The 25,136-nt window shown below is 54.5% G+C and overlaps 2 protein-coding genes across 2 annotated transcripts in view; one reads left to right on the top strand and one right to left on the bottom strand.

The window, feature by feature from the left end:
* UBE2O (ubiquitin conjugating enzyme E2 O) overlaps positions 1 to 19,200 on the top strand; it is a 49,185-nt gene extending 29,985 nt beyond the window's left edge. The window contains exons 6-18 of the mRNA XM_042883773.1: positions 1,060 to 1,203; positions 1,814 to 1,923; positions 2,669 to 2,819; positions 3,632 to 4,131; positions 6,089 to 6,243; positions 6,942 to 7,054; positions 7,839 to 7,964; positions 8,957 to 9,046; positions 11,302 to 11,959; positions 12,908 to 13,044; positions 13,474 to 13,677; positions 14,120 to 14,177; positions 16,080 to 19,200. Of these exons, the coding sequence (XP_042739707.1) occupies positions 1,060 to 1,203; positions 1,814 to 1,923; positions 2,669 to 2,819; positions 3,632 to 4,131; positions 6,089 to 6,243; positions 6,942 to 7,054; positions 7,839 to 7,964; positions 8,957 to 9,046; positions 11,302 to 11,959; positions 12,908 to 13,044; positions 13,474 to 13,677; positions 14,120 to 14,177; positions 16,080 to 16,825 (3,192 nt within the window). The 3' untranslated portion in view covers positions 16,826 to 19,200. The remainder of the gene's footprint in view (positions 1 to 1,059; positions 1,204 to 1,813; positions 1,924 to 2,668; positions 2,820 to 3,631; positions 4,132 to 6,088; positions 6,244 to 6,941; positions 7,055 to 7,838; positions 7,965 to 8,956; positions 9,047 to 11,301; positions 11,960 to 12,907; positions 13,045 to 13,473; positions 13,678 to 14,119; positions 14,178 to 16,079) is intronic.
* A 345-nt stretch (positions 19,201 to 19,545) lies between these two features.
* Positions 19,546 to 24,621, bottom strand: SPHK1 (sphingosine kinase 1). The gene is made up of 5 exons (XM_042883774.1): positions 24,225 to 24,621; positions 21,662 to 21,811; positions 21,447 to 21,541; positions 21,152 to 21,267; positions 19,546 to 20,750 (listed from the first exon to the last, which is right to left on the bottom strand). The coding sequence occupies exons 1-5, from the start codon at positions 24,619 to 24,621 to the stop codon at positions 19,988 to 19,990; spliced, it is 1,521 nt and encodes a 506-aa protein (XP_042739708.1). The 3' UTR covers positions 19,546 to 19,987.
* Between the last annotated feature and the right edge of the window lie 515 nt (positions 24,622 to 25,136).

Below are 25,136 nucleotides of genomic sequence, written 5' to 3'. Positions count from 1 at the left end.
GCTAAAATGCTGTCAACCCTTATCCTTCCCAGCCTTCAAAGCAGAGATCTAAAAGTGCATTTCTGTTCCTCTGTTTCATGAGGAGTAAATGGGATATAATTGTAATAGGATGCGCTGCCGTGGTTTTCTTGTTCTGCACAGAAATGGTGTGGTCTGTTGCTAGACCTTCTCTGGTATTTTAGTCTCTGCTATTTTGGGTTGCACAGCATTATTGTGCTTGCTAAATCTGTGTTGAAGCAGCATCCACGTTTTGGGCATTGATTTGGAGATCTTTTTTGAGTCAGGCTGCCTTCAGAATACTTGGAGTCCCATAGAGGCCCACAGTCTTGTCTTAAACTTGAGTTATCTCCAGTGTTACCCTTGATCCTGTGCTCAGCACTGCTGTGTTAGGTACACACCTGATCTCGATCTCACTGCACTGCTCTTATCCTTTCTGACAAGCTACAAGACTTGCTGCATTTTTGTGCTCTGTATTCCATCTACTCTAAACTGTTCTGTCCGCCCTCACATCCTGAATCTTGGCTCATCAAATCACTCTAAATATCAGTGGAAAAGAGTTCTAGGAAATAATTGTTTTCTCGGTAGCCCTGTTCTGTTTTCATAGGATTGTTGTGTTGACTAATCCACCCAGGGCAGGAAGAATGCTCACAAAGTGAGTGTGACAGCTGGAGGAGTGAAGGCTGGAATCCCCTGGCTGGCTGATAGCTGCAGGAGCTTGAACTGGAGCATGGAAAAGAGATCAGGTGTCCCTGCCCAGGGCTGTGGCCTCTGTGGCCGCCTTGTTACTGAGAACATAGGTGTGAAATCCATATCTTTTGTTTCTTGCAAATACCTTTGCTTCTCCCCTACTGAGTCATAATCCTGTATGAATGTGTGATAGAGCAGGTTGCTATAGAAACTGCTGGGTTAGCTTCAGAAACGAGCTTTAAGAGATGGGCAACTTGCTAGTGAGACTTTTTCCTTTATATTAGCCTTGCTGATCACGAACGAGGGAAGGGAAAGACTGCAGTCTTAAGACTTCTGTCCTTTATGCTGTTTTTTCCTCCCTTTCCCTCGCAGGGTCTCTTCTTTGATGATTCATACGGCTTTTATCCTGGGCAAGTCCTCATCGGGCCTTCTAAAGTCTTCTCCAGTGTACAATGGCTCTCGGGTGTGAAGCCAGTTCTGAGCACAAAAAGCAAGTTCCGAGTGGTGGTGGAAGAGGTAAGAGCTGCCAGGCTGACACAGGGCTGCTTTCTGCACGGAGCAGCTTGGAGCAAAGTCAGCTGGCCATGGTAACCTCCCAAGAGTGGTTCTGCTCTGAAGTGACAAATTCCTCACCGTGGGCTCACAGGACTTTTGAGCGTGGTTTGGCTTTTCCTCCCAAGGGTCCCTGCTGGCGCCCTGTAAGGTGACCGTGTGCCAGTGCACTCAGAGGCTGCTGGGGCTGATCATTAGGGTAGTGGAAGCACCTCTTCCATTGAAAGTTAATGTCGTGTGCTATCCACAAAGGGAGAAATGTTGCTGACTCCTTGCTGAAAGAGGGAGCAGCTCCAAGTCCATTAGTGTGTCTTTGTGACGTTGGACTGCTGAGTTGTATGAACTACAGCTTCCTTCCATAGCCAGATGCCATCTTCCTTGATGCTAAAAGCTGTAGGAGCGCTCAGTGTTGTCCACAGCCAAGCTACAGAGGAGCTGAAGTGGTTCTGATGTTGGGAAACTACACTTAAATGACAAAAGCAGATTTTGCTGCTTTCCTTTACTCGATTTTTTAGATCCTAGGCATGGATTTGGGAAAGCTGAAAAACCAAACCCCTTTCTCTTTACGTTGCAGGTGCAGGTGGTAGAACTAAAGGTTACTTGGATCACTAAAAGCTTCTGTCCCGGAGGTACTGACAGTGTGAGTCCTCCACCCTCAATAATCAGCCAGGAGAACCTGTCCAGGTGAGAGCAGTTGGAAACCTTCTGCACTGTCAGGGTGTGCACAAATGTGGGTGATGTGCCTGCAGCTGATTAGACACAGAGCTGTTTTTTTCCCCTTCTCCTTATATGCCTATATTCCAAAACTTCAAAAAAGTAAAGGAATAACTAAAATCCTGACGTCCCACCGTCCTCTCCTAACGCTTTCCAGTCAACGAGTGCCTACCCTTGTCCTTCAGTTGGTGCCTGAAATAGGCTTCACCTGTTAGCTGTGCGTGCAGTAGGGAAATAAAAGTGTCCTATGCTGGGCCCACGCTGATGCTGAGGGAGCATCTGGTGCCCTCTGCAGGCTGCAGCTGCAAAAACAAGCTGGACTAAATTCAGAAAGAGAAGTCAGATTGAGTAACAGCACAACAAAGCATAGTCCTGCCTGGAGCTCATGGGGAAACTGGAGGAGAGCAGCTCTCAGATGGCAGCAAAAAGCACTGCCAACTTGAAATGTGTCTTGGCAACTGCTTCTGGGAAGGAGGACTAGAGGGAGAGGAGTTACTGCTGTTCCACCCGACCCCTTTGTGTCCCTTTTGTGAGACTTTCCACTCCTCCTTTACAGCTGTGTGCCTGGGGAAGGCTTGGTGTGGCATTTGCTTCTGCCACTCCGGGAGAAGTGCTGTTGTCAAGAGGACACGCCAGCCTTGTGAAGGCTCTGGTTGCAGCGAGGTTCTGTTATTGCTTTTTTGCTTTGCTCATGGCTCTCCTTTCATCTTACCAGGGTAAAGCGTCTGGGGTGCTTTGACCATGCCCAGAGGCAGCTTGGAGAAAGGTGCCTCTATGTGTTCCCGGACAAAGTGGAACCTGCAAAAATCACCTGTGAATGCCCAGAGAGGAACTGTGTCCTGGGTGAAGGATCAGTTGCCAAAAAGGTGAACTTAGGGGGGTAAAGGGAGGGACGTGTGACTTCTCTGACCGTTTCTGATTGCTGTGGTTTTTAAAGCATCAATCTTCTTGTGGTCCAAAATGTGACTCCTGGAGTGATTGTAAAGAGTAATGGCTTCTTGGTGCCAGCAGCGAAGTCACCTTGTGCAGCAGTCTCACTGCACTGGGAGAAGCATGCAGCTAATCCACGAGAATGTGAACAGGACACTGAACACAGGGGTGTCAACTTGCAGGGGCGAAGCTGTGCTCTGACAGCCTGGACTCACTCTAACAAAAACATGCACCTATCCTCATGTTTATTTTGGAGCCAAAGCATCAATTTCAGTCCTTTCTGCAGTGATACTGAGGAATGTCTGCTTCCTAGGCCAAATGAGTCATGCTGTGACTTTACATGTTGGCTGTAGAGCAGTGGTGTTCCTAGAATAACAGGATATCAGCAGTGTGGATGGTGACCTCCCTGTGCAGCTGTGTCTGTTGCATAGATTAACTTGTGTAGCCTGTTGTGACCTTCTGAAACAAGAAAGTTCAGAGCTTGCTTAAAATAGCCTGAAAGAGCAAAGCTGACTTGCTGAGGGGTAGCCTGCAGCTGGTGTTTGCTCCTGAGTAGAGCAGTGGTAAGATGGCTGTGATGTCATCACTAGCATGACTTTTGCTAGTTTGTACGTTTCTCCATACCAGAGTATTCTGCAGAGACCCCTGGAGTGCTGTATTTCTCTCTGTGCAGAGTTCCCCATTCTTGGGTTGTCTGCCAGTTTGCTGTGTATAAGCACATTGTTTGACCCTCATCTGCTTTCTGCAGGTGAGGAGACTGCTGAAGAAGCAGATAGTGAAGATCATGTCGTGCTCCCCAGAATCTCAGGGTACCTCTGAAGCCCAGGACAAAGAGCCTGCTCCAGCTGCTGACCAAAAATCAGAAGACCTTAAGCCTGGCTCAAAGTGTGAACTGGAGGACTCTTCCAATGGTGCGCCAAGTGTAGGGGAGAGGAAGGAGGAGCAGCCTGAAGAAACAGGGAAGGACAAAGGGGGAGCAGCAGTGAGACAGCAACCTCCCTTTCTGCTGAAAGATGAGGGATCAGCTGATTACAGGCTGCAGTCCATGGAGCAGGATGCTGATGATGAGGCAGCTGATGACACAGATGATACGAGCTCTGTCACCTCCTCTGCCAGCTCCACGGCCTCATCCCAGAGTGGCAGCGGCACCAGCCGCAAGAAAAGCATCCCCCTTTCCATCAAAAACTTGAAGCGGAAGCACAAGAAGAAGAAGACCAAGATCTCAAGAGAATTTAAGCCAGGAGACAGGTGAGTTGGGTTTCCAAACGTAGGTAGAGTTGCTGAAATCCCTTTTGGGTGTAAACCACCTCCTCAGCATGGGTGGACAATGATGGTGTGCCTCACGTTGGGACAGTGCTCGTTAGTAACCAGCAGTGATTACCTTGCGATGACTGTGCAGTGGCCTGTGTGAAATCAACTTGATTTGAGTCCAGCTTCTGATGAAGCCGTGGCCACGTGATGTGACACTGATGCTGGTCCAGCTCAGCTGTGCTTCAGGGCATCGGCAGAATATCTGTGCTGCGCTCGGCTCTGCGCGCAGAGCAGGAGGTGAATGAAGATCACACAGCTTAGATGTGACACTAATTGGGTACCTGGGTGGTGGTTCTGCAGAGAGGCTGAGGACAAACCACAGCAGTGTGACTGGACAGCTCATCCTCACAGAGCTCACTGCTGGCAAGGCTTCGTACTGCAGTGGGCTCTGCTTTATCCTCATCCTGCTCTGCATAGGTATCGGCAGCTTTTGCCAAATTGTTTTCTGTAATAGGCAAAATGCAGTGCTTGAGAGCCTCAGGGGAATTGATTTCAGTAGCCTGGGGGAGGGAGGATTGCATCTATCAGCCCACTTCTGGAAATAATTGCATCTCTTAGCATTTGCTATCTTTCTGAACTGGAGAATATTTAAACTGTTTTCAGGGGAAGCAAGGACACTGACAGCTGGGGATCCTGTCTTGCTGGTTTTCCTGGACTGCTTGTATAAAAATGCTGCATCAGAAGTAAACTGATGCAAATAACATGTGACAGTCCTTCCAAGAAAGGGACACTGGGATTTAAGGAACCCAGTAGTTTGAGAATGCCTTGGACTTTGTTCACGTTTTGTTTGGGTGTTTTAGCTTTGTTGTTCCTTTTACTTCCTGAAGGTTTTGGAGAAACTGTGTTTGAAGGTGACAAACCTCAGCAGAACACTTTTGGAACGGAAGCAAAAATGGGAACACAGGATAGCATTCCTGAGAATGCTGTGGGCTCATTCTCAGTTCATTTACACATTTTGCTGAGTGTCTCTCCTTCATTAAAGGCTTCACTAGGGAAAGCTTAGCTGGGAGAAATCCCCATAGCAATTCTGACTCCACACAGGGAAACTCAGAGGCCTGGCATTAAGACACTTTTCAGCAATGACTGTGTCTCCAAGTACAAGAAATGCAGGCTTTTCCAGCTAGGGTTTCATCTCTGTGCATCTCTTTGCAGAACGCACGTGGCAGCTGGTCACAGCTCAGTGTGAGTGGTCTTTGCTGTCTGAATATTCAGATGAAGCACTGCTGGGTGCACTGGCAGGCACTGCTGGCAGATGCAAAGCTGGTGGGTCACTCACCAGATCTGATGTGTCAGCTCAGGGCCACCTCTACCTACAGGGTGCCAGCTCAGCATTCTGCTTTACCATCAGTTCGAGACTTCCTGCAGCTCTCCGGGCAGCACGTGGACCCCTGAGAATGCTGCAAACTGATATTATTTCCACTTAAAAATGTTTCCCTGATGACATTCATAACAAGGGGGGACAGCCTCTTGTGTCGTCTTCACAGTTCGACTTGAAACCAACACCAGTGCAGCACTTATGTTGTGTCTACGAGGCCTGGCCAGCAAAGTAAAGGTTGTGCTTAAAATCAGCACAGGATTGAAAAGGCAAGTTGTGTGGAGTCAGGCAGGATGGAGTGCAGGCAAGCTGGGCAAACTCTGCTAATGAGAACCTCCTCCTTCCTCTTTCTCCTGCACACAGAATGCATCCAAGCCGTCACAGTCTGTGGTGGAGTGCCAGCATGTGGTTTGTGGCTGCATGCTTGGGATTCATTTTTGAGCTGCAGGCAGATGTGTTTGAGCATCTGGGAAGGAGAGTTCTCTTAAAAAAAATCCTTGTGTTCAGTGTGTTTGTCTTTATGGGAGAGCTGAGAGAGATGCTGAAGTTCCCTCTGGTAACTCATGACTGTGTTTGCAGGGTTGCAGTGGAGGTGGTGACCACGATGACTTCAGCTGACGTGATGTGGCAGGATGGCACTGTGGAGACCAACATTCGTTCCAATGAGCTGATTCCAGTCCATCATCTGGACAACAACGAATTCTGCCCTGGGGATTTTGTGGTGGACAAAAGAGGTACCGAGTGTCACAGACATGCTCTCCTTGGGGAGTGAACGTGCTTTTAATGGCAAAGTGTTCTTCCTTCTGGATCCCCTAGTGTGTGTTGCAGCCCATGCTGCAGTAGCTGTTAGAAATGGTCAGGTGAAGTTAACATGAGAGCCTTACCAGGAACAGGCAGCGATTCAGGTGACACGTGTCAGCACACAGCCATCGTTTAAATACCAAGGTTGAACTGTGACAGGCAAGTTTTGAAAGGAATAAATACGAGGAACAAAGCCAGGATGCTCAGTGTTCTGTAGAGGTTGCCTGCCTTCTCTTTGGAAGTGCGGATGGCTCTGAGGTGTGTCCCAAAACCAGGGGAGGAACAACTCGTGCTGTGCTGCTTTCCTTGAAGGACCTCCTGTCAGGACCCTGAGTTTTTCCAGAAAGGAGTCTGGATACCACTGTGCTGGATAAAAGGGCTCCCAGTGTGCTCACACTGTCCAGTGCACCATCATCTTGTTTCACCATCAATTCAAACCCTATTAAAATGCAGCTCCTTACCTGAGGACAGTTTTGACTGTTTAGGAAGAGCTGTTTTTCCTAATGCCATTCACAGGTGGAAGGTTTCAGCTGAGAGCTGGGGCATTGGCAGCCTCGGCTGTGTGCAGAATCTGTGCTCTTCCACTGAACTTGCCTGTTTTGTTTTTTTCTCCTATCACTGTGACCAAAAGCTCAGAGCTCCCAGGACCCTGGTGTGTATGGAGTCGTGCAGTCTGGTGACCACATCGGCCGAACCTGTGTGGTGAAGTGGTTCAAGCTGAAATCCAGTGGAGATGATGTGGAGGTAAGTGCAAGAGCCACACAACAGTGAGGTTCCTGTAGATAAACCTTGGCAGTCAGATCTGCAGTGGAGCTGGTCCTTGGGGCTGGGAGCAGTGGTGTACTTTTGGGCCTGGAAGTAATCACGTACAGTTGGTTTCACATGCAGTTGAGTTCAGTGTCAGAGTTGTTCCCCATGGTGTCTTCACTAGTTGGTGGAAAGAGAGGATCCATAGCTTGTTATCCTGCTCTGTGGGGGTTTGTAGAAATACTGTATTTCACAGATTCTTGGTGGGCTAGGAACAAAACATCAGGCTTGTCTGGGGAAGTGTTCCACTTTGCTGCTCATTTCTCATTACTTGGGAGCTCCTAGAACTTCTCCAATAAATAAAAGGAAAGATATTTTCCTTTGCTCATCAGTTGATGAACTTTTTATCAAACACTTCTTGTTGCCTCAGATCGTTTCTAAAGTAAATGCTCTTCTTTGGGCCCCACTGAACTGCCTTGAGAAATCTGGATGTTCAGAAGGGAATGAAACAACCTTGTGATTGCAATGACGTGGAACCTGAGGTGAAGGTGAGGGTGAGCAGGGAAGAGCAATGCTACCCATCTCCTTTCATTATAGTTGTTTGATTGATGTGCTGCAGGGTGAGATGACAGAAGGGACGCGAGCAGTTCCTTCCTGCAGTCTGTTAAGGCAACAGAAAAGTGACAGGATGGAGCACAGAGTAGCTCAGGTGTTGGAGGTGCGCTGGGAAGATGAGCACAGCATCCAGGGCTGACATGTCTGCCTTCTGTCTCCAATGCAGCTGATTGGGGAGGAGGAAGATGTGAGTGTTTATGACATTGCTGACCACCCAGACTTTCGCTTCCGCACCACTGACATCGTGATCCGCATCGGCAATTCGGACGGAGCCACGGCTAATGAGGATGAGGTGGGTTCTGAGTGCAGTTATGTGACTGTGGCATCACCTGCCCTTAGTGTTGGGGAGCGTGGAAGGAGTCCATGGGAGACCATGGTCTGGGGCCTTAGGCTCTGTGTGGGCATCCTTCACTCTCTAGCTTGCTGGGTTTGTTTTATTGTATCCCCTGCTGTCGTGAGAAACATCGGATCTGCAGGGCTGGTGGAAATTCTGTGCTGAAATGATTGGGTTGATGGAGACTGTAGCAGAACAACAGCAGAGTTGAGACGAGGCTTAAGGGTTGCTTAGGATTTGAGTAACCTCTAACATGAGAACGTTCTGTGGATTCCTGTGCAAGAGTGAAGGTGAGTTTGTTGTGTAACCAGTTTCAATCGACCACATAAGAGTGGGGTTCTTGTTTTTGGATTACTATACACGCGTTAATTTTTATCATTGAGTTGATGGGAGAGGGCTCAATTTTTGTAGAGAACATGGAGTTTGCTGGGAAGCAGGTTTCCTTATTTTGCCTGGAAGCCCTCCAGCCTTTGAGACAGCTGCCCTAAAAAGGGATAGCTGGTGTAGGATGGCTCTTGCTGCAGTTCTAGTTTCAGCAGCACGGAACACATCCACGCTTGCTCGGCTGACCCAGATAACCTCCTTCCAGTGCCACTTAATGAGCATACTCTGGGCCAGCTGTAGCATGTCTGTATGTGTCTGTGCACTCTGGGAAAGCTGCTGCCAGCCTTCCGGGGGGGCCAAGCACAGGGCCCGGCTCCTGGCACCCCACTAGAGGGCAGCCTGCTCCAGGGGACTGTGGTGTCCCCTTTCTGGCAGATACCCCAGTGGTGCTGCCCTCAGAAAGGCCGCAGCCCCAGGACTGCTGTTACTTCTGCTCAGCTGGCTCTCCACCCAAAGCAAGCATTGCTTTGGGAAGGTCCAGGCTTGCAGGTCATCAGCCTGGGGGGATTCTGCACTGAAGTGCCTGGGAAGGAGATGAAACTGACAAACTGCCCTTGTTTCCACAGCCTTCTGTCGGGCAGGTGGCTCGTGTGGATGTCAGCAGTAAAGTGGAGGTGGTGTGGGCTGATAACTCCAAGACCATCATCCTGCCTCAGGTGAGCTGCTCTTCCCAGCTCCGCAAGTTGTGGTGTCAAATGTAGGCTGCAAAGAAAGTCGTCCATGAGGGAATCCTGCTCAATTTATTATTACCTTCCCATGACAGTGGGGCTTCCCACTTCTGGTAGCACACAAAAATCCTCTTTTTTTTCCTTTTAGGATGACTGATCAGTTAATTAGTCAGCACAGCTTTTGAATATAGAGAATATTATGCTGCCAGGGAGTTGTAAACAGACTTCTGGTCCTTTTACACACACACTGCTGCCTGTTCATGTCTCTGACCACAGCCTGCAGCACCTGCTGCTTTGCAGAGTGGGCTGCAGAGCTCAGCGGTCATCAGCTTTAACTTGAGCCCAGATTCACTGTGTTGCACAACTAAGCACAGCTGAAAAACTATTGCTGCTTCTGTCTGGCTTGTGAAACAGTGCTGTAGTGTTTTGTCTTAAGAACTCCCCCAGAAGCTGGATGAGAGCCACAAATTGTGACCTTACCTACATAAGGGTCAGACCCAAATGTCTTCCTGAGGCAGGGAGGGAAAGGAGTTGAATGCAGACTTTAAAAATGTGGAGCCATGTTGCGATCCGTGCAACCCCATTCATTTGTCCTCTGCATTGTTCTATTTTAAGGCTTATATTGTATGGTCTTGTAATCATGTTCACTATTCCGCATAGTTTCATCCCATGTCTCTTCTCCTTGTTGCTTCAAATTAACCCAGGCAGCCTGAAGAGGAGAGCAGATTTGCTTCTGTAGGGTCCCATCTCCTGCAGCATGACAGTGAACAGCATTGCTTCTGCAAGGAGAAAGTACTTGATCAAGATTCCATTTTAAACCAAGCATCTCTGCATTAATTACAGTAGAATAGTCAATGCCTGCACTATGGCAGTGGACTAGAGCGTTACAAAGCAGGCTGCTGTCTCCCTTCCCCCTGTTGTCACATGTGCTTGGATGCCAGGCACAATCAGAGGTCTGCTGTGTGCTCCACAAAGGGCTGCTCTCATACTGCAGTGCTGGGACTCCAGCAGCTCCTGCTGTGTCACACCAGTTCCTTCCATTCTGCTTGTCTGCGTAATTATGGGAGCTGGGGGAATGTCAGGAGTGAATTATCAGTTAGTAAAACTGTGATTTATCAATGCCTGCCCCCATGCCAGAGACGAGCTGTCTGAGTGCTTTTTCTCAGCTCTAAAAATAAAGATGGCATAACTGGCTAACGTTCCATCTCAAATTTGGATGAGCTGTAAGGGCGGTGTGTTTTGATGGCTTTTCCTGCCTGCAGTCACTTGTGTGAAACCCAACCAACCCCCACTGGCTGCCTGTCTCTGGATGGCACAGAACTGGCTGAGCAGGGCTGGTTCAGCTCGAGGCTTTGACAAGAGAACTGAGTGTCCATGTGCTTCAGCCTCTGGAATCATGTCTTACAAGATTGAGAGGACTCTTGGGCCGTCATTCAAGCGTCAGAAGCAAAGTTGTTCTGGGTCTTCTGCTTCTCTGATGGCGTCGAGTGCATCTCTGAGCCTCTGCAGAGAACCTCACGAGAGATGTGGTGTGTGCAGAAGCCTGATTAGAGGAGATGAGGGTAGATGGAGCGTGGATGGGTTCTGCTTTCGGTACTGAAGGGGAAGAGAACATTTTATGTAAGAGCTTATTCAGCAGCTTGAGTTAGACTTTATTGTCCCAGCTGAATTTTAAGCAGTAGTCACATACAGCAGCTAAAGCAGCATAGCAGAGCTCTGACAGCAAGCAGTGTGTGCCACAGAGGAAGAAATCTGGTGTGTGAGTTTTTTTGCTGGTTCCAGCATTGTCTGTGTGGAAGGACAGAGTGTGGAGGCAGCCAAAGCAGCATTCTGTGCCAGCACAGCTAGAAATACAAACTCCACTCATAAAACCCAGCACCTTCTGAGTTAGCCCTGTGTTCAGAGCCCCTGGGGCACTTGGGTAGCTGGGTGGCACTAACATGCACTTGTTGGTGGCTCTGTCCCAGCCACTGGGAAGGTTGCAGCCCACCTAGACCAGAGCCCTGCTTTGGCAGGTGGAGGATGGGGCTCTGCTGGTTCGCTGTGTGGGTCATCGTTAGGATGTTGTTTGGATCGTACCTCACCCACCCTGAATAGATGGAAGGGGGTTGGAACAGCCTCACAAACTTCTGCTGGCAGCTCCCGTTTCATGGGCAGAACCGACTCGTCTGCATTTAATAACAGTTAAAGCTCTGCACTTCAGCCTTAAATACTCTGTGCCTTTTCTAACTGTTCTCCTTTAGCACTTATACAACATTGAGTCGGAAATTGAGGAGTCAGACTATGATTCTGTTGATGGCAGCACCAGCGGGGCGTCCTCTGAGTGGGAGGATGAAAGCGACAGCTGGGAGACGGACAACGGCCTCATGGAGGACGACCACCCAAGAATTGAGGAGTTAGAGCCCGAGGAGCCAGCAGCAGAGGAGGTAAAAAAAGTAGAGGAACAAGTCCAGGGAGCTGTGGCTATGGCAGTTGCAGATCTTGCTGCAGAGAAAGCTGGCAAGGATGGAGCCCCGAAGAGCTTCAGGGAGCTGAAGGAAGCCATCAAGATCTTGGAAAGCCTGAAAAATATGACTGTGGAGCAGCTGCTGACTGGCTCTCCCACCTCCCCGACTGTGGAGCTGGAAAAACCCACTCGGGAGAAGAAATTCTTGGACGATATTAAAAAGCTGCAGGAAAATCTCAAGAAAACCTTGGATAACGTGGCTATTGCAGAGGAGGAAAAGATGGAAGCCATGGTGGAGACGGAGAAGAAAGAAGAAAAAGCAGAGGCACAGACACCAGTGAGGTCAGAGTGGCCCAGCGAGACACCAGTGCTGTGCCAGCAGAGTGGGGGCAAACCTGGAGTCACCTTCACCAGTGCCAAGGGAGAGGTGTTCTCTGTGCTGGAGTATGCTCCAGGTGAGTGCACCAGGGCAGGCTGCTGGGAAGGCTCTGTGCTGCCATGTTTCTTTTGCTCCGAGATATTTGCATCTAGGCCTCTGGGGTTGGGTATCCTCCGTTGTCTCATAGCTGATTAAGTGGGGAGGAGAAATTAAGAGGACTTTGGTAGAGCAGTTCATTCTGGGAGCTAAACTTGGCTTCCAGGTTGCATCTCTAGGCACTGAACCACTTCTCAAGCCATAAAATGGACTTGCCTTTCTTCCACATTGGAAATGAGCTTTGGAGGGCTGCGTGGATCAGTTTGAAGTGACGGGGTTTGTTCAGGCTGTTTTTTTGTAGGGGTGGATTGGTTGAGGAGCAGAACAGGAACAGCTGGTGCTCTTGTGCTGGGTGTCCTTGGTTGGATGAGCGTCCTTGTTAACATTCATCTGCCAAAAATAAAGAAAGAGCATCTGGTTGTGTGGAACACAGGTGACAGCAGAGCCCGAGGTGCTCGGCAAGCCCACCAGCTAAGCCAGAGCTGGGGAGGAGAGGTGGCCAAGCTGTTCAGAACCTGCAGGTGCATGCAAATAAAAGCAAGGAGCTGCACTCAGATTTCTGCAGGCAGGGGGTCATCCCAGCAGAGTGACAGGGCCCTCTGCAAGACCAAGAGAACAGGAGATACAGGTTGTGGCTGCTGTACCATGTGGGAAAAAGCAAATAATCTCTGGGGCTGCCTCCTGGCTCAGCACCAAAGTAAGCTGAATTGCCCTGGGCTGATGTGTAAGCTGGGATATATTGAAAAGCTCTAGGGCTTCCTGTCTTCACTGCAGGGGTTGGGGTTCTTCAGGAAGATATTTGGGTACTTCCTCCTGCTGATGTCCCCTATCTCTTTTTGTCCAAATGATACATCTAATGCATGGGTGGATCTGCCTTTGTAAGGAGCTGGTGGCAGGCTTTAATTCTGCTCTCTCCCTTGACTCACAGATAGTCATGCCTTCAAGAAAATGGAGTTCCAGCCCCCGGAAGCAAAGAAGTTCTTTAGCACTGTGAGGAAGGAGATGGCTCTGCTGGCCACCTCCCTGCCAGATGGCATCATGGTTAAAACCTTTGAGGATCGAATGGCAAGTGTTTGCTCTCCAATTTATGTGTGTTAGAACTGGGCTCAAAGTCCAGCTGGCTTGGAACTCCCTGCTTAACCTCAATCCCCTACATTAGAACCACAGGAATGTGAGCAGCGTGTGAAATTGTAATTACTCTGAATGGTTGCTTTTGCATTCCCTTGGTGGGGGTGGCAAACACCACAGAGTCTCATGGCAGGAAATCCATGTTGGGTTCTTTGCCCACTGAGCAGGACAGGCAGGTGGGCAGGCAGCAGAGGATGTGTGAGCAGAGGGCACAGCAGGGCCGTAGCAGAAGCACAGCTTCTAGGGGGAAGGTGCCCTGACATGTGTGAACTGCAGGTCTGTAGCAAGGGCTGAAGGGGGTAAGAGGGACGAATGGGCTGTGATCACACAGCTGTGCCCGGTGGCTTATATCACCTTCCTCCACAGGACCTCTTCTCAGCACTTATAAAAGGCCCCACACGCACGCCCTATGAAGATGGCCTCTTCCTCTTTGACATCCAGCTCCCCAACATCTACCCTGCTGTGCCACCTCTCTTTCGCTACCTCTCCCAGTGCAGCGGGAGACTGAATCCCAACCTGTATGACAATGGCAAAGTGTGTGTCAGCCTCCTGGGGACGTGGATAGGCAAGGTAATGCTTCCTTCTGCCCAACCACAGGTCGCAGTGGTTGTGCCAGGCCACTGCTGGAACAGAACGCTTCCATCCAGGCCAGGAGTCCTGGGTGACGTCTGGTCTCTGGTGCTTAAACTTGGTGGCGGCTCAGGCTGTAGATATCTGGAGTGGAGGTGGATCAATAGGACAGCTATGCTGGGACTGGGACTGATGTGGTGTGCAGTTCTGCACCATTCTGGGCAGGCAGCATGGCCAGGCAGCATGCTGGGCTGACAAAAAGTGAGGAAGATGACTCGGTGTTGCAGGGGCACCAGTGCATCACGTGCTTGTTGAGTCAGTCCCTTGTTCCTGCTGCAAACCACAGGATCTTAGTGGTGGGGGTCTTGCTTCATCCAGTGGTTCTCTCTGAGCAAACCAGTGGTGTTTCTGCCCTTTGATGCATTTGTTATGTGTATTTCAGGGGACGGAAAGGTGGACCAGTAAATCCAGCCTCCTCCAAGTACTCATCTCCATCCAAGGTAAATGCTCCTGCAGAACCTGTGGGACAGGAAAAAGCAGGGGGGAATGCAAGCTTATGTCTGGCAGGGGGTTGATACGTGCCGTGCCAATTGGGCTGCTGCTGCTTTTTGCTCTCACCTCGCTGGACAAAGCAGTGTCCTTATCTCTGCAGTTCAGCATTCCGAGCAGGTACAAGCTTTTCTCATGCCTTGATTTTTTGGCTGTGTCCCAAGTCTCTGAGACAATGCTTTCCCTTCTTCCTGCAGCCACAGGGCTGTTCTGCTTGTTATTCTGAGCTGACAAAGGTGGACCATTTTGTTCTCAGCCAGTTACCAAAGTTGCTGCTAAACTGGACTTAATTTGCAGGACTGTTTTTATCCCCACTGAGTCATTTACTTGGGGCACATTTTTGCTGGTGATGTTGGTGTTTACACTCCTAAAGCAGAATAATCAGGGGTGTGTCTAGACCGGCCCCAGGGCTTCCTGTTGTAGAGCTTTGCCCTATAATATCCAGTTTGGAGGCAGACAGTCTAAATCAATTCTCCACCTTACGGCCAACTTTCTATGCAGGGAGCCCAGGAATGTGACTTGAGAAATCTCTGACACAGAACAAAGGCTGCTGCCTGGAGCACACGGGACTCTTGCTCCTGCACAGCCTCCCAGCTGCCCGTGCCTCCTGCTGGGGGGCCACCACAAAAGCCTTTTCTCATTTACAGAGCTGAGCATCCAAATTTGGAAGCTGAACTACTGAATGTTTTACTGGAGCAACGTGGTGATAGTGGAAAATCTCCCACCCTCCCTCCTGCTGCCTGGTCTTGGAGAGACTCATGTTGTCACCTCCACCAGCTCTAATGCAGCTTGTGACAGGCTGCCAGCAGCATGGCAATATCAGTGTCGTTTCTACCTACACAGCATTGCAATCTGGCAGAGGCAGGCAGAGAAAGCTCCGTGTGGGTGGCTTGTCACTTTGTTCCTTGTCTCTGTGCTGCCCTGGTGGGACGATACTGGGCAGGATGGTCAGGTCAAAGTATGGCTTCCTTTCTTAGTAAGAGGTGGAGTGGGGAAAAAATGCATTTAAGAACATTTTTAAGAAAACGTATGGGCTACGTTTGCGTTCTTTTTTTGCTAGGAATAGAGGGAAAGTTGTTGTTGAAATGTTTTTCCTTCCACCCTTTTGACCTCCTCTGCTGCTGTGTGCCCTCTGCGTCACACCAGTGGAAGCTGTCTCCTCAATGCTGTTCTCGGTGCTGTCTGGGATCCTCAGTGTGTGAACAGAAGGCTGCAGAGCCATTCACATGAAGATGATTGGGGGCTGCAGCACCTCTCCTACAAAGACAGGCTGAGGGAGCTTGTTCAGCCTGGAGAACAGAAGGCTGCAGGGTGACCTCATTGCAGCCATCAGTACCTAAAGGGAGCCTAAAACAGGAGGGGAGTCAACTCTTTGGAAGGGTAGATAACTGCAGGACAAGGGGAAATGGTTTGAAGTTGAGGGAGGGAAGATTGAGGTTGGATGTCAGGGGGAAGTTCTTTGCTATGAGAGTGGTGAGGTGCTGGAACAGCTGCCCAGAGAGGCTGTGGATGCCCCGTCCATCCCTGGAGGTGTTTGAGGCCAGGTTGGATGGGGCCCTGGGCTGCTATGAAATGGGGAGGTTGGTGGCTCTGCCTGTGGTGGGGGGTTGGAGCTTCATCATCCTTGAGGTCCCTTCCAGCCTGGGCCGTTCTGTGATTGCAGTGCGTTTTGCAGAATCCTGTTTGTCCAGCCTGCCTTCAAAAGCAGGTGGCAGGAACCAAAGCACAGCTTCCCTCGTGAGTTCTCCTTCGGCCCTTCCTGCTGCTGGATTTGCCTCTCAGCGATGCGCTGTGGGCGCCCATCAGCAGAGCCGGCCCTCCTTTAACCCGCTGCCCTCCGTTTCCTTCGCCAGGTCTCATCCTAGTGAACGAGCCCTATTACAACGAGGCAGGCTTTGACAGCGACCGGGGCCTTCAGGAGGGCTACGAGAACAGCCGCTGCTACAACGAGATGACTCTGATCCGGGTGGTGCAGTCCATGATGCAGCTGCTGCGCAGACCCGTGGAGGTTTTCGAGCACGAAATCCGCGAGCATTTCCGCTGCAACGGCTGGCGCCTGGTGTCCCGCATCGAATCCTGGCTGGAGACCAACGAGCTGGTGGAAAAGAGCCACGAGCAGAGCAACGGGGCGGATTCTGCCTCCCTGCTGTCTGCGGGCAGCGCCCTGGCCGAGAGTCCCGGAGACACCGTGGGGGAGCGCGGCGGTGCTGAGCTGGGAGCGGCGGCTGAATTCTCCGACTCGGCGCCGGATGGGAAGGAGGAGCTGGACGAGGCGGAATTCGCGACCTCGGCGCCTGGCGATGTCCACCAGTACTCAGACTCGGAGAGCGCGGGCCGAGCCAGGGGGGTGGACCTGGCCAGAGACCGAACGGACGAGGGGAAGGCTGCCCAGGACTCTGCCTCGCAGCCGAGCGTCAAACCAAAGAAAAGGAGAAAGAGCTACAGGAGTTTCCTTCCGGAGAAGAGCGGTTACCCCGATATTGGGTTCCCCCTCTTCCCTTTGTCCAAGGGGTTCATTAAAAGCATCCGTGGTGTCTTGCAGCAGTACCGGGCTGCCTTAGCAGGGGCCAATATCCCAGAGTGGACAGAGGAGAAATAGACCGTCGGGTTAGGGACAGGCAGGTGCAGAGGAGAAGGGAAAGCAGCAGAAAGGAAATTGGCAAATGCTGTTACCAGTAAACTGGCTTCTCCTTCCAGCTTTTCTTCCTCAGCTTGGTTTGTTCCAAAGAAGGTGGTAGGCCTGATTTGCTCCTCCGAGGAAAGGTTGTCTACGCATGAATTTGCCCCCAGCCCTCCTTCCTTCCCCCTGCCCCACACATGTGCTCCTCTTGCGAGTTTGACCCTGCAGTGGTAAGATCGGAGACCCGCACAGAAGCATCTTGCAGCCACGTTCCCTCTGCACTTTCATCTTGGGGCACCTTTCCACGCAGACTTTTCCCACCCAGCGGATTCTGCTGCTGGGGTTCGAGCCAGAAGTGATTGCTGTAGGATCTGGAAGCGAAGGGCGCTGCCCTCTTTCATTTTTCTCCGCATTACCGTGGGTTTTCTGAAGTCTACCCAAGCTCAGACGTTGGATTGTTTGCATTGAAGTTGTCTGCACCGTACGGAGTTGCTCTAGTCGTAGTCGTTCACCGATAGCTATGAGGTTCTTCTGATCAGAACTGAATGGGCAGAACCAGAACTCTGTGCTGCCCTGGTAGTGCCGTGGGGTTTCCATCTGCTCCTGCGACTTCTGCTCTTTTCTTCTGGAATCAGCTCCACCATCCACAGCCTATTCTCCGAGTAAGGCGGACTTCCCTCTCCCCACCATGCATGCCTGTCCTCTAGAAGTACACGAGATGCAGGGTTCTGCCTCTTTACTTGCTCAGCTGTCTGAATCTTCCCTTCGGTCCTCCCTGGCAGCACTGGGTGCACCTCAGCTCTCAGCCTTGCCTGGCTGGGGGGGGAGCACGGCACACCTGCTGCCTCTCCATCACCTGCTGCTGCTGGGTCTGGGGGGCTTTCTGAGCCAGGGCCGCCCGTAGGACAGGAGCTCATGCAGTGTGGCCGACTCCTGTGGGAGCAGCACTTTGTGGTGGTTCCTCAACCAGTAACTGGAGCACATCACACACTGGCACGGGCTGCTGCTCTTTCCCCCCCCGGCCAACTGTTTCCTGCGACTGCCCAAACCTGCTGTGGCTGGTAGGGTTGTGGGCACAGCACATCCTATCTGTGTGCTGCTACACTGCTGCTGGGCCTCTGGGAAACAGCTGGCAGGGCAGCAGAGCACTGATGGAGCTGGTGACCTTCAGCACTTTGCAGCAGTGACCTGCAGGAGCAGCAGCCTCCTGGCTGGGTACCTTGCTGGAGCCTTTGTGTGCACGCACTTAATGTTCACTTCTGGAGCTGGGGAGCTCAACACTGCTGCACCCACAGGAGCAGTCAGGCTGTGGGGAGCTGGGGGAGTTCAGCAGTAAGGATGGAGGCAGATCCCCTCTGTCAGTGTGGCTGCGTTCCCTCCATCCCAGCCTGGACGCGGCCTTCTGACACCCAGCCCAGCAGTTTGCTCTCAGCATCTCCCTGCTGTGCTTCCGACCCGCACTGTGGCTGTCCTTCACCCCCTCCACACGGCTGGGAAGGAGCCGGCACCCAGTGCTTTTGGTCAGAGGGAGAAAAACCCTCCATGGCCACAGCTTGACTGCTGGCCCAGCTCTGTGTCCCTTTGCTCTCACCAGAACACGATGCTGCCATGGGGGGCAGCGTGAGCTGCTCAGAGAGGCCTGTGCCAGGTTTTCCCCATCGCTTTCTCTTCCACTGATGATCAGCAAAGAGCGTTGGCCCAGGGCCCCCCCGGGAGCAGGCATTGCCCTGCAGGGGGGCTCAGCCCCCACCACAGCACGGAGGTTTACAGATTTTCTAAGCTTTTGATAATGTGAAGCTCCCTGGTGACCAGGTTGGTGGTGAGCACACTGCAGCTATGTCATTTTTTTTTTTCGTGTATGTATGTAATATTTAAGGGTAACAAAAAAGGCTTAAAACCTTAAAAAAAATAAATAATAATAATGATAATAATTAAAAAGACACAAAAAAAGAAAAAAAAAAAAAAAGCCAAAGCATGATGATGCATATTGTTAGCCTTAAAACTGGCTACACGACTGTGTGATGTACAAATCCGAGCAGCCTGTAACTGTTTTAAGTGCTGGGGTTGGGGGAGAAGCATTACAAAATCAGTTTGTAGCCTTTGAATTCTGTACAGTATTTAAATGAAGAAAACAAAACCAAACCAGACCCGACCATTGAGGCCATGCTTAGAGGTGTGTCGTTCACGTGCAGATGTGGATGCTTGGTTGCTTACCGATATATGTATAAAGTGCTGTGTGACCATTAAAACTTTTTTTACCTGCAGAATTATTTTTTTGTTGGTGGTGGTTTGGCTAACCGAGGTGTAATAAAGGAGGGAAGATGACTTGCCATTAAATTCCGCCTCTGTGAGTAGTTTGGGCTGTCGGTCTCTTTTCTTTTCCCCCCTGTTCAGCCCCTGCCTGCAGGCTGTGCTGGGACCCCCGGCTCTTTGGGGAGAACAGCCGCGCTCTTCTCTCCATTCCCACCATCCTAATTGCATGCTTTGTAGATGAATAAATGTGTGGTTTGCCCTCCTTTGTGCTGAGAGCAGCAAACGAGCTGTAATTACCGCAAGAAGGCTGTGATCCGCCCCAGCCCAGCTCCTGGGAAGGGCCCCTCGCTGGGCTGTGGGGGGAGATGCGGGCTCCCCGTGGCTGCGTTCAGCCTCACCTCCCCCCCTGCAGGCACCGAACGCCCAGGCTGCGTCCTTGGGTTGGGTTTGGGTTGGTTTTTTTTGCAAACGCTAAATATTTATTGCATTTCTCACAAGAATAAACTCTGCTTCTACGGGAAGCTTTGGGTAGAAACACTCTTTAAAAAAAAAAAAAACAAAAAAAAAAAACCAACAAACCAACAAATGATTGATGTCTCCCGGTAGATCGTTGGTCCTGGCTCAGCCCGGCGGGGACACGGGCGGTGCCACCGAACCTGGGGCCGAGGCTGTGCCGGCGCAGCCGCCCAGGACCGGGACGTCGTACCGATGGCACCGGGACGGAGCCGGCACTCGAGTACCTGCCGCGGCTCGTGGCTCGTTCCTGGGACGGCGCCGTCCCCAGGAGGGTAAAGCTAAGCAAAAGGCCGAGTGCCCGCGGGCAAGGGGAGCTATTGCTGGAAGAGGAGGTTCCTGAGTGCGAGGAGGGCTGCGCGCCCGCTGCCGGCCCTAGGAACCGGTGACCACGCGGCACGGGTGGCCGTGGATCTGCCCCTGCACCGGCTCGCACGCCAGCGCCTCCCCGTCCACCGTCATGATGCCGGCGCTGCCCCGCGGCTCCAGGCGGAAGGCGCGCACCGGGACGCAGTGCAGGTGCGGGCAGTTCAGCTCCAGATGCGTGCCTCTGCCCATGGCCAGGAAGATCTTCAGCAGCGCTACGCGGCTGATGCCGGCCCTCACGTAGAAGAGATGCATGCAGCCGTCGTGCAGCCGCGCCGCCGGAGCCATCAGCAGGTTGGTGCCCAGGTGGGACTGGTAGATGGCGTAGACGCAGACGAATTCCTCCTCGGGCACCACGACCCAATGCGGCGGCACCGGCTGCCCCAGCGGCGCCAGCAGCGCGTCGGCGAGCGGCTCCCTGTCCCCGCCCAGCGCCTCCGTCCCCGCCGTCGGTGCGGGCCGGCGCGGCTCGGGGTCCCTGGCGCTGCCCGGCTCGGTGGCTGCAGGCAGGTAGGAGAGGCGGCCCTGGTAGACGCGCAGGCGAACCAAGCACTGCAGCGTGCCCAGCGTGAAGCGTGCGTTGCCCAGCCGCCGGTACTTCTCGCTGTCAATGTCCACGTCGGCGATGAAACCCCATCCGAAGCCCAGGAAGGAGAAGAAGCGTTTGCCTGAGGCTGTGCTCAACGAGACCAGGTCCATCGGAGCGTGCAGCCCCTTGCACAGGATGAAGGTGCAGTTGGTCAGCAGTTTCTTCTTGGCCACGTGGTCATTGCTGCAGGGGGCAGAGAAGGGTGAGCATGGGCTGTGACCCCCCCCTAAGGACTCTGCCTTTGTGCCATGGCTGGGACACGTCCCAGCTGGTGACGGTGTCTGCTGGGGACAGCTTCTAGGAGAAGCACAAATCAGCTCCTAGAAGGGAACTGATGCACCAAGACTGATGGTTGGGTATGGTTCCCACTGAGGTCTTTTCCAACCCGGAGGATGCTATGGGACTGCTGGGCCAGCCCCAGTCCCACCCCAGGGGTATGTGACTGTGCAACAGGATCAGCCACGGTGCTCCATGGAGTGAAAATGTGGCACATTCAAGGCCTGGAGAGGAGAAAGCTCCAGCTCCCCCTGTACTCTACAGGGATGAAGCATGCTGGGCTGGTGTCCCCATCCCACCCCACTCACCCTGCATAGTAGTTGATGGAGGCAGCCAAGGCATTCCCAGAGCCCCCAGGCAGGATGCACAGCGGTGTTTGCAGGGCCTGCTCCCAGTCCGGCCGCTCCATCAGCCCATTCAGCACCTGCAGGAGGAAGGGGGGGGGGCAGCTGGTGGTACGTGGGGCTGCACAAAGACCCCAGTGACCCCACAGTGCCCTCAGCAGAGGTTGTGCCGCCCCAGTGTCTTCTAACAGGGTTCTGTCTCCGCATCTCCCCCTGTTTTGCCCCCAGCCCTGGCCATGGGGTGACAGCAGGCGCTCACCTCGTGGAGCAGACCATCCCCAGACATCACCACCAGCACATCCCACTGCGACAGGTCTTCATCCTGCACCTTCTCCTGGGCGTGGTGGGGTCTCTCTGCAGTGCAAGTGAGAACACAGAGTCATCCGCCCGCTGCCACCCTGCATGGTGACCGCAGCCCCATAGGAGCCCATCCCAGGTGGGTGCTGGGCAGGAGGAGGGTCCTCAAGGACTCACCAGTGACAAAGACGGTGGGTGTGATGTCAGCATCAGCCAGCATGGGCTGCACCACTGCCTGGAAGTCTTCAAGCGCGCGGCCAGCGCCGCTCTGCGGGTTCAGCAGCACCAGAGCTCGGCAGGGCCGGGGCAGCACCCCATAGCTGGCACCTGGGGGGAGCAGGGGGTCAGCACGACGGGGCTGGTGGGCTTAGTGAGCAGCTGCTATGGTCCTAAGGGACACGGAGCGCTGATGGGGGTTAGAGGAGGTCTGCGCTGAGAGATCAGGGGGTCCCCTGCGCAATGAGCCAAGGGCAGGGGTTGAGGGCTTTGGGGGGGGGGGCGTCAAGCTATTGATTCCCCACATCCAGCCCTGCTGGAGCAGGGCCAGCACGGACACCTGTGCTGGCAGATGGATGCTTCGCTCCCCACGGGGCTCAGGTTTCGCACACGCAGGCCCCATCCGGGCTGTAATTACAGGGCTGGTGCGGGCTGTCATTGCTCCATTCCCTGCTGTCCCCACATCCCCAGCAGCAGTCAATCTGTGCCCTCCCTGAGCACTGTTGTGGCCCAATGGCACCCGGCAGCCCCCGCAGGCTCCGTGCGAGGACCAGAGGGACGCAGTGTGGGCACAGCACCGTGATGCTGTGGGTCTTGTCCTGCCGTTGTGCCACAGCTCCTTGGAGCCCAACGGACAACAAACACAGGTTCTGGGGGGCTCCGCAGGGCTGAGGTTTTGCCAACTGACGGCACGCAGCCGCGCTCCGTCAGCAGCAGTGAGTCACGAATGCTGACAGCGCTTCCCAGCACAGCCTGGGAAGCCCCTTGCTCCACTCGCCCGGAGCCGTGAGTGCAGAAACACGCGATGAACGCAGGGCAAAGGCCACCGGGGCTGCACACAACCTGAGAGCGCAGCACAGAGCCGTTCTCCTGTCCTGCAGCCTGGCTCCGGCGCTGGCCCTCACCCGATGTCCCCTGCCCTGCCCAGCTCCTTATCAGCCGGCAGCAGATGGGATGGGACAGACCGGCCACCCTCGGGGCGCTGCCCGCAGCGATGGCCGCAGCTCAGCACTGCACCGCTCCGGCCCCATTGGAGACGGCGAATCCCCTGTGGGTGAATGCAGCCCCACAGCCGGCTGACGGGGGCTTTCTCCCCTCTCCCCGCGGCAGACGGGGTGGATCTCCGCGTTGTCCCTTTCCCTTCCACGGCACCGGCACTTTGTGGGCTATGGGGGAGGTGGATGCAGCGTCAGCAAGAGGAAGGGGCACCGCTCTGCCCCCACCCCACGTGCCCCACACACGGCACACGAATTGCCACATCGTCCCACAAACCGCCGCAGTGCACGAGGAGCCGACGTGTAGGGACCAGCCTGCGGGTGACACCATCAGACCCCACCGACCCCATAGGGCAGGACGGGGCCGGCACCCCCCACGCAGTCGTCGCCGGGGGATCTTTCATCCCTGGGGGCCATCAGGAGGAGAAACGGGCTCCGTCCCCAAGGATGTCGCTGCGGTGCGGTGGGGCGGGGCGGCTGCCGCCCGCTGCAGGCACGGGGTGCCCCGATCGCCCCGCACTCCGGCGCCCTTATCTGCCCCGCACACAGCACGGCCAGCGCGGGGCGTGGCGAGAGGCGTCCGTAGCGCAGCTCTGAACCGGGGGAGGAGGTTCGTAAATCCCCGGTGAGCGGAGAGCTGCAAATCTCGCACAGCTGCGTCCCTCGGCAGCGCTCCGCACCGCCCCGCCGCGCCGCAGCCCCACCGCGCAGCAGCGCCGGAGCCCGCCGGCCGTCCGCTCCCACATCGGGCCTCGGCTTTTTCGCTTGTTCTTATTTACAGAGAGCGGCAGCGAGCTGTTTTCTAGCTGCGGCTCACGCGAAAAGGCTGCATTTTAGAACGCGGGCAGGAGAGCGATGTGACAGCATCCCTCCCACCCACCGGAGCGGTGGCTCCGCTGAGCAAGGCGAGGCGGCCGCGGTAACTGCGCTGCAGAGGGATTCAATCTCTGCTCCAACGCGGCCGGAGGACACCGGGGGACGTCCTGCATCCTCTGCCCCTTCGCGGGGCTCCGGGCTGGGGGGGGGGGACGACGGAGCTCTGTGCCCCCCCGGCGCTGCGCTCCGTGTGTCAGCGGCGGACTTTCCCCCCTACGGACGCCGCTTTTGTTAAAGCTTCGCTACTCATTAAACCGCTGGAAGGAGGCGGCGAGGACAGCGCAAAAAGGCCCCGCGCTGCGCGCCGCCCTTTTGCTTTAAGGGGGAAAGCGGGGACGGATGGAGGGACCTCACGGTGCGGCGCGCAGCGTCCCCCTCCCATAGGGCCGGCGGAGGGGGGGGGCACACGCGGGTTCCGTCCCACGCCCCCAACCCCTCTCCCCATCCCGACACCTCAGGGCTGCGCTCCCGCTCCCCAAATCCCCGCACACCCCGACACGGGAGGGCTCCGACCCCCACCCCCCCGCTGTCCGTGGGGGCACAAGGCGGTACGGCGGAGCCGCGCCGACCGGGAAACTTTTTCTCCCCGCATCGCCCCCCCCGAGCCCCCGGCCCCCGCCCCGAACCACGCGCGGAGCACCGCCGCTTCTCACCGTCCCGCGTGGGCGCTGCGGGCAGCGAGAGCTCTCGGATGCGTTGGCTCCAGGCCTGGGCGATGCGGAGATTCTCCTCGGCGTCGGGGTGTTGGGAAACGCGGAAAGTCCTCTGCAGGCGCTGCCGGGCGGGGGAACCCCATCGGGCCTTACGGAACGGGTAACCCACGAGGGAGAAGCAGGCGGCGGCGGGGCCGGACGGGAACGCGGCGCTGCCCACGCAATCGGCCAAACGGAGCGCCGCGTCGGGGCCGCCGGGACGCAGCACCTGCAGCTCCCGTTCGGTCAGAGCGACGGACCACGAAACCGAACCGGGAGACGATCCCGGGGAGAAGCGGCCCCGCAGCAGCACCGCACCGCCGTCGCCGTGCGGGGGAACCCGGCGGCCGGCGGCCATCGGAGCGCGGAGCGGGGCCGGCACGCACCGGGAGCGCCGCCCGCCGCTGCTCGCTGCTGACACCCGGCGCGCTGCTCGGCAATGGCAGGAGGCGGCCCCATTTAACACAACACCCCCAACCCCCCCGACGCGCGCAGCCCGCCGCCCGGCTTCGGGTTCCCCGAGGGCTGCCCTACGAGGGGCGGGGAGGGGGAAGAGGGCGGCTCCCAGGGATCCCGGCCGAGGTGCGGCATGTCCCGGCACGGCCCCCGCCGTCCTGCGCCTGCAGGTGCCCTCTGCCCCGCGGGTGCCCTCCGCCCTGCGCTGCTGTGCTGGCAGTCACAGACCGATAACCACGAGCACGGGTGCCGCGAGCCGGCCCAGATCCCACAACCCCAAGCACGAACCCCCGTGACCCAGCGTAGACCCCATAACACCAAGCCCAGACCCCACAACCCCAGGTGACCCAAACCCCTGTGACCCAGCATAGAGCCACAACCCTGAGCCCAAACCCCATAACACAGCACAGACCCACA

This window comes from Lagopus leucura, unplaced genomic scaffold (assembly GCF_019238085.1).
Source record: "Lagopus leucura isolate 7727_CA_CO unplaced genomic scaffold, USGS_WTPT01 Super-Scaffold_100040, whole genome shotgun sequence".
NCBI classification, from domain to species: Eukaryota; Metazoa; Chordata; class Aves; order Galliformes; family Phasianidae; genus Lagopus; species Lagopus leucura.
Note: the sequence above shows the minus strand (reverse complement) of the source record. Positions and strands in the feature narration are given on the sequence as shown.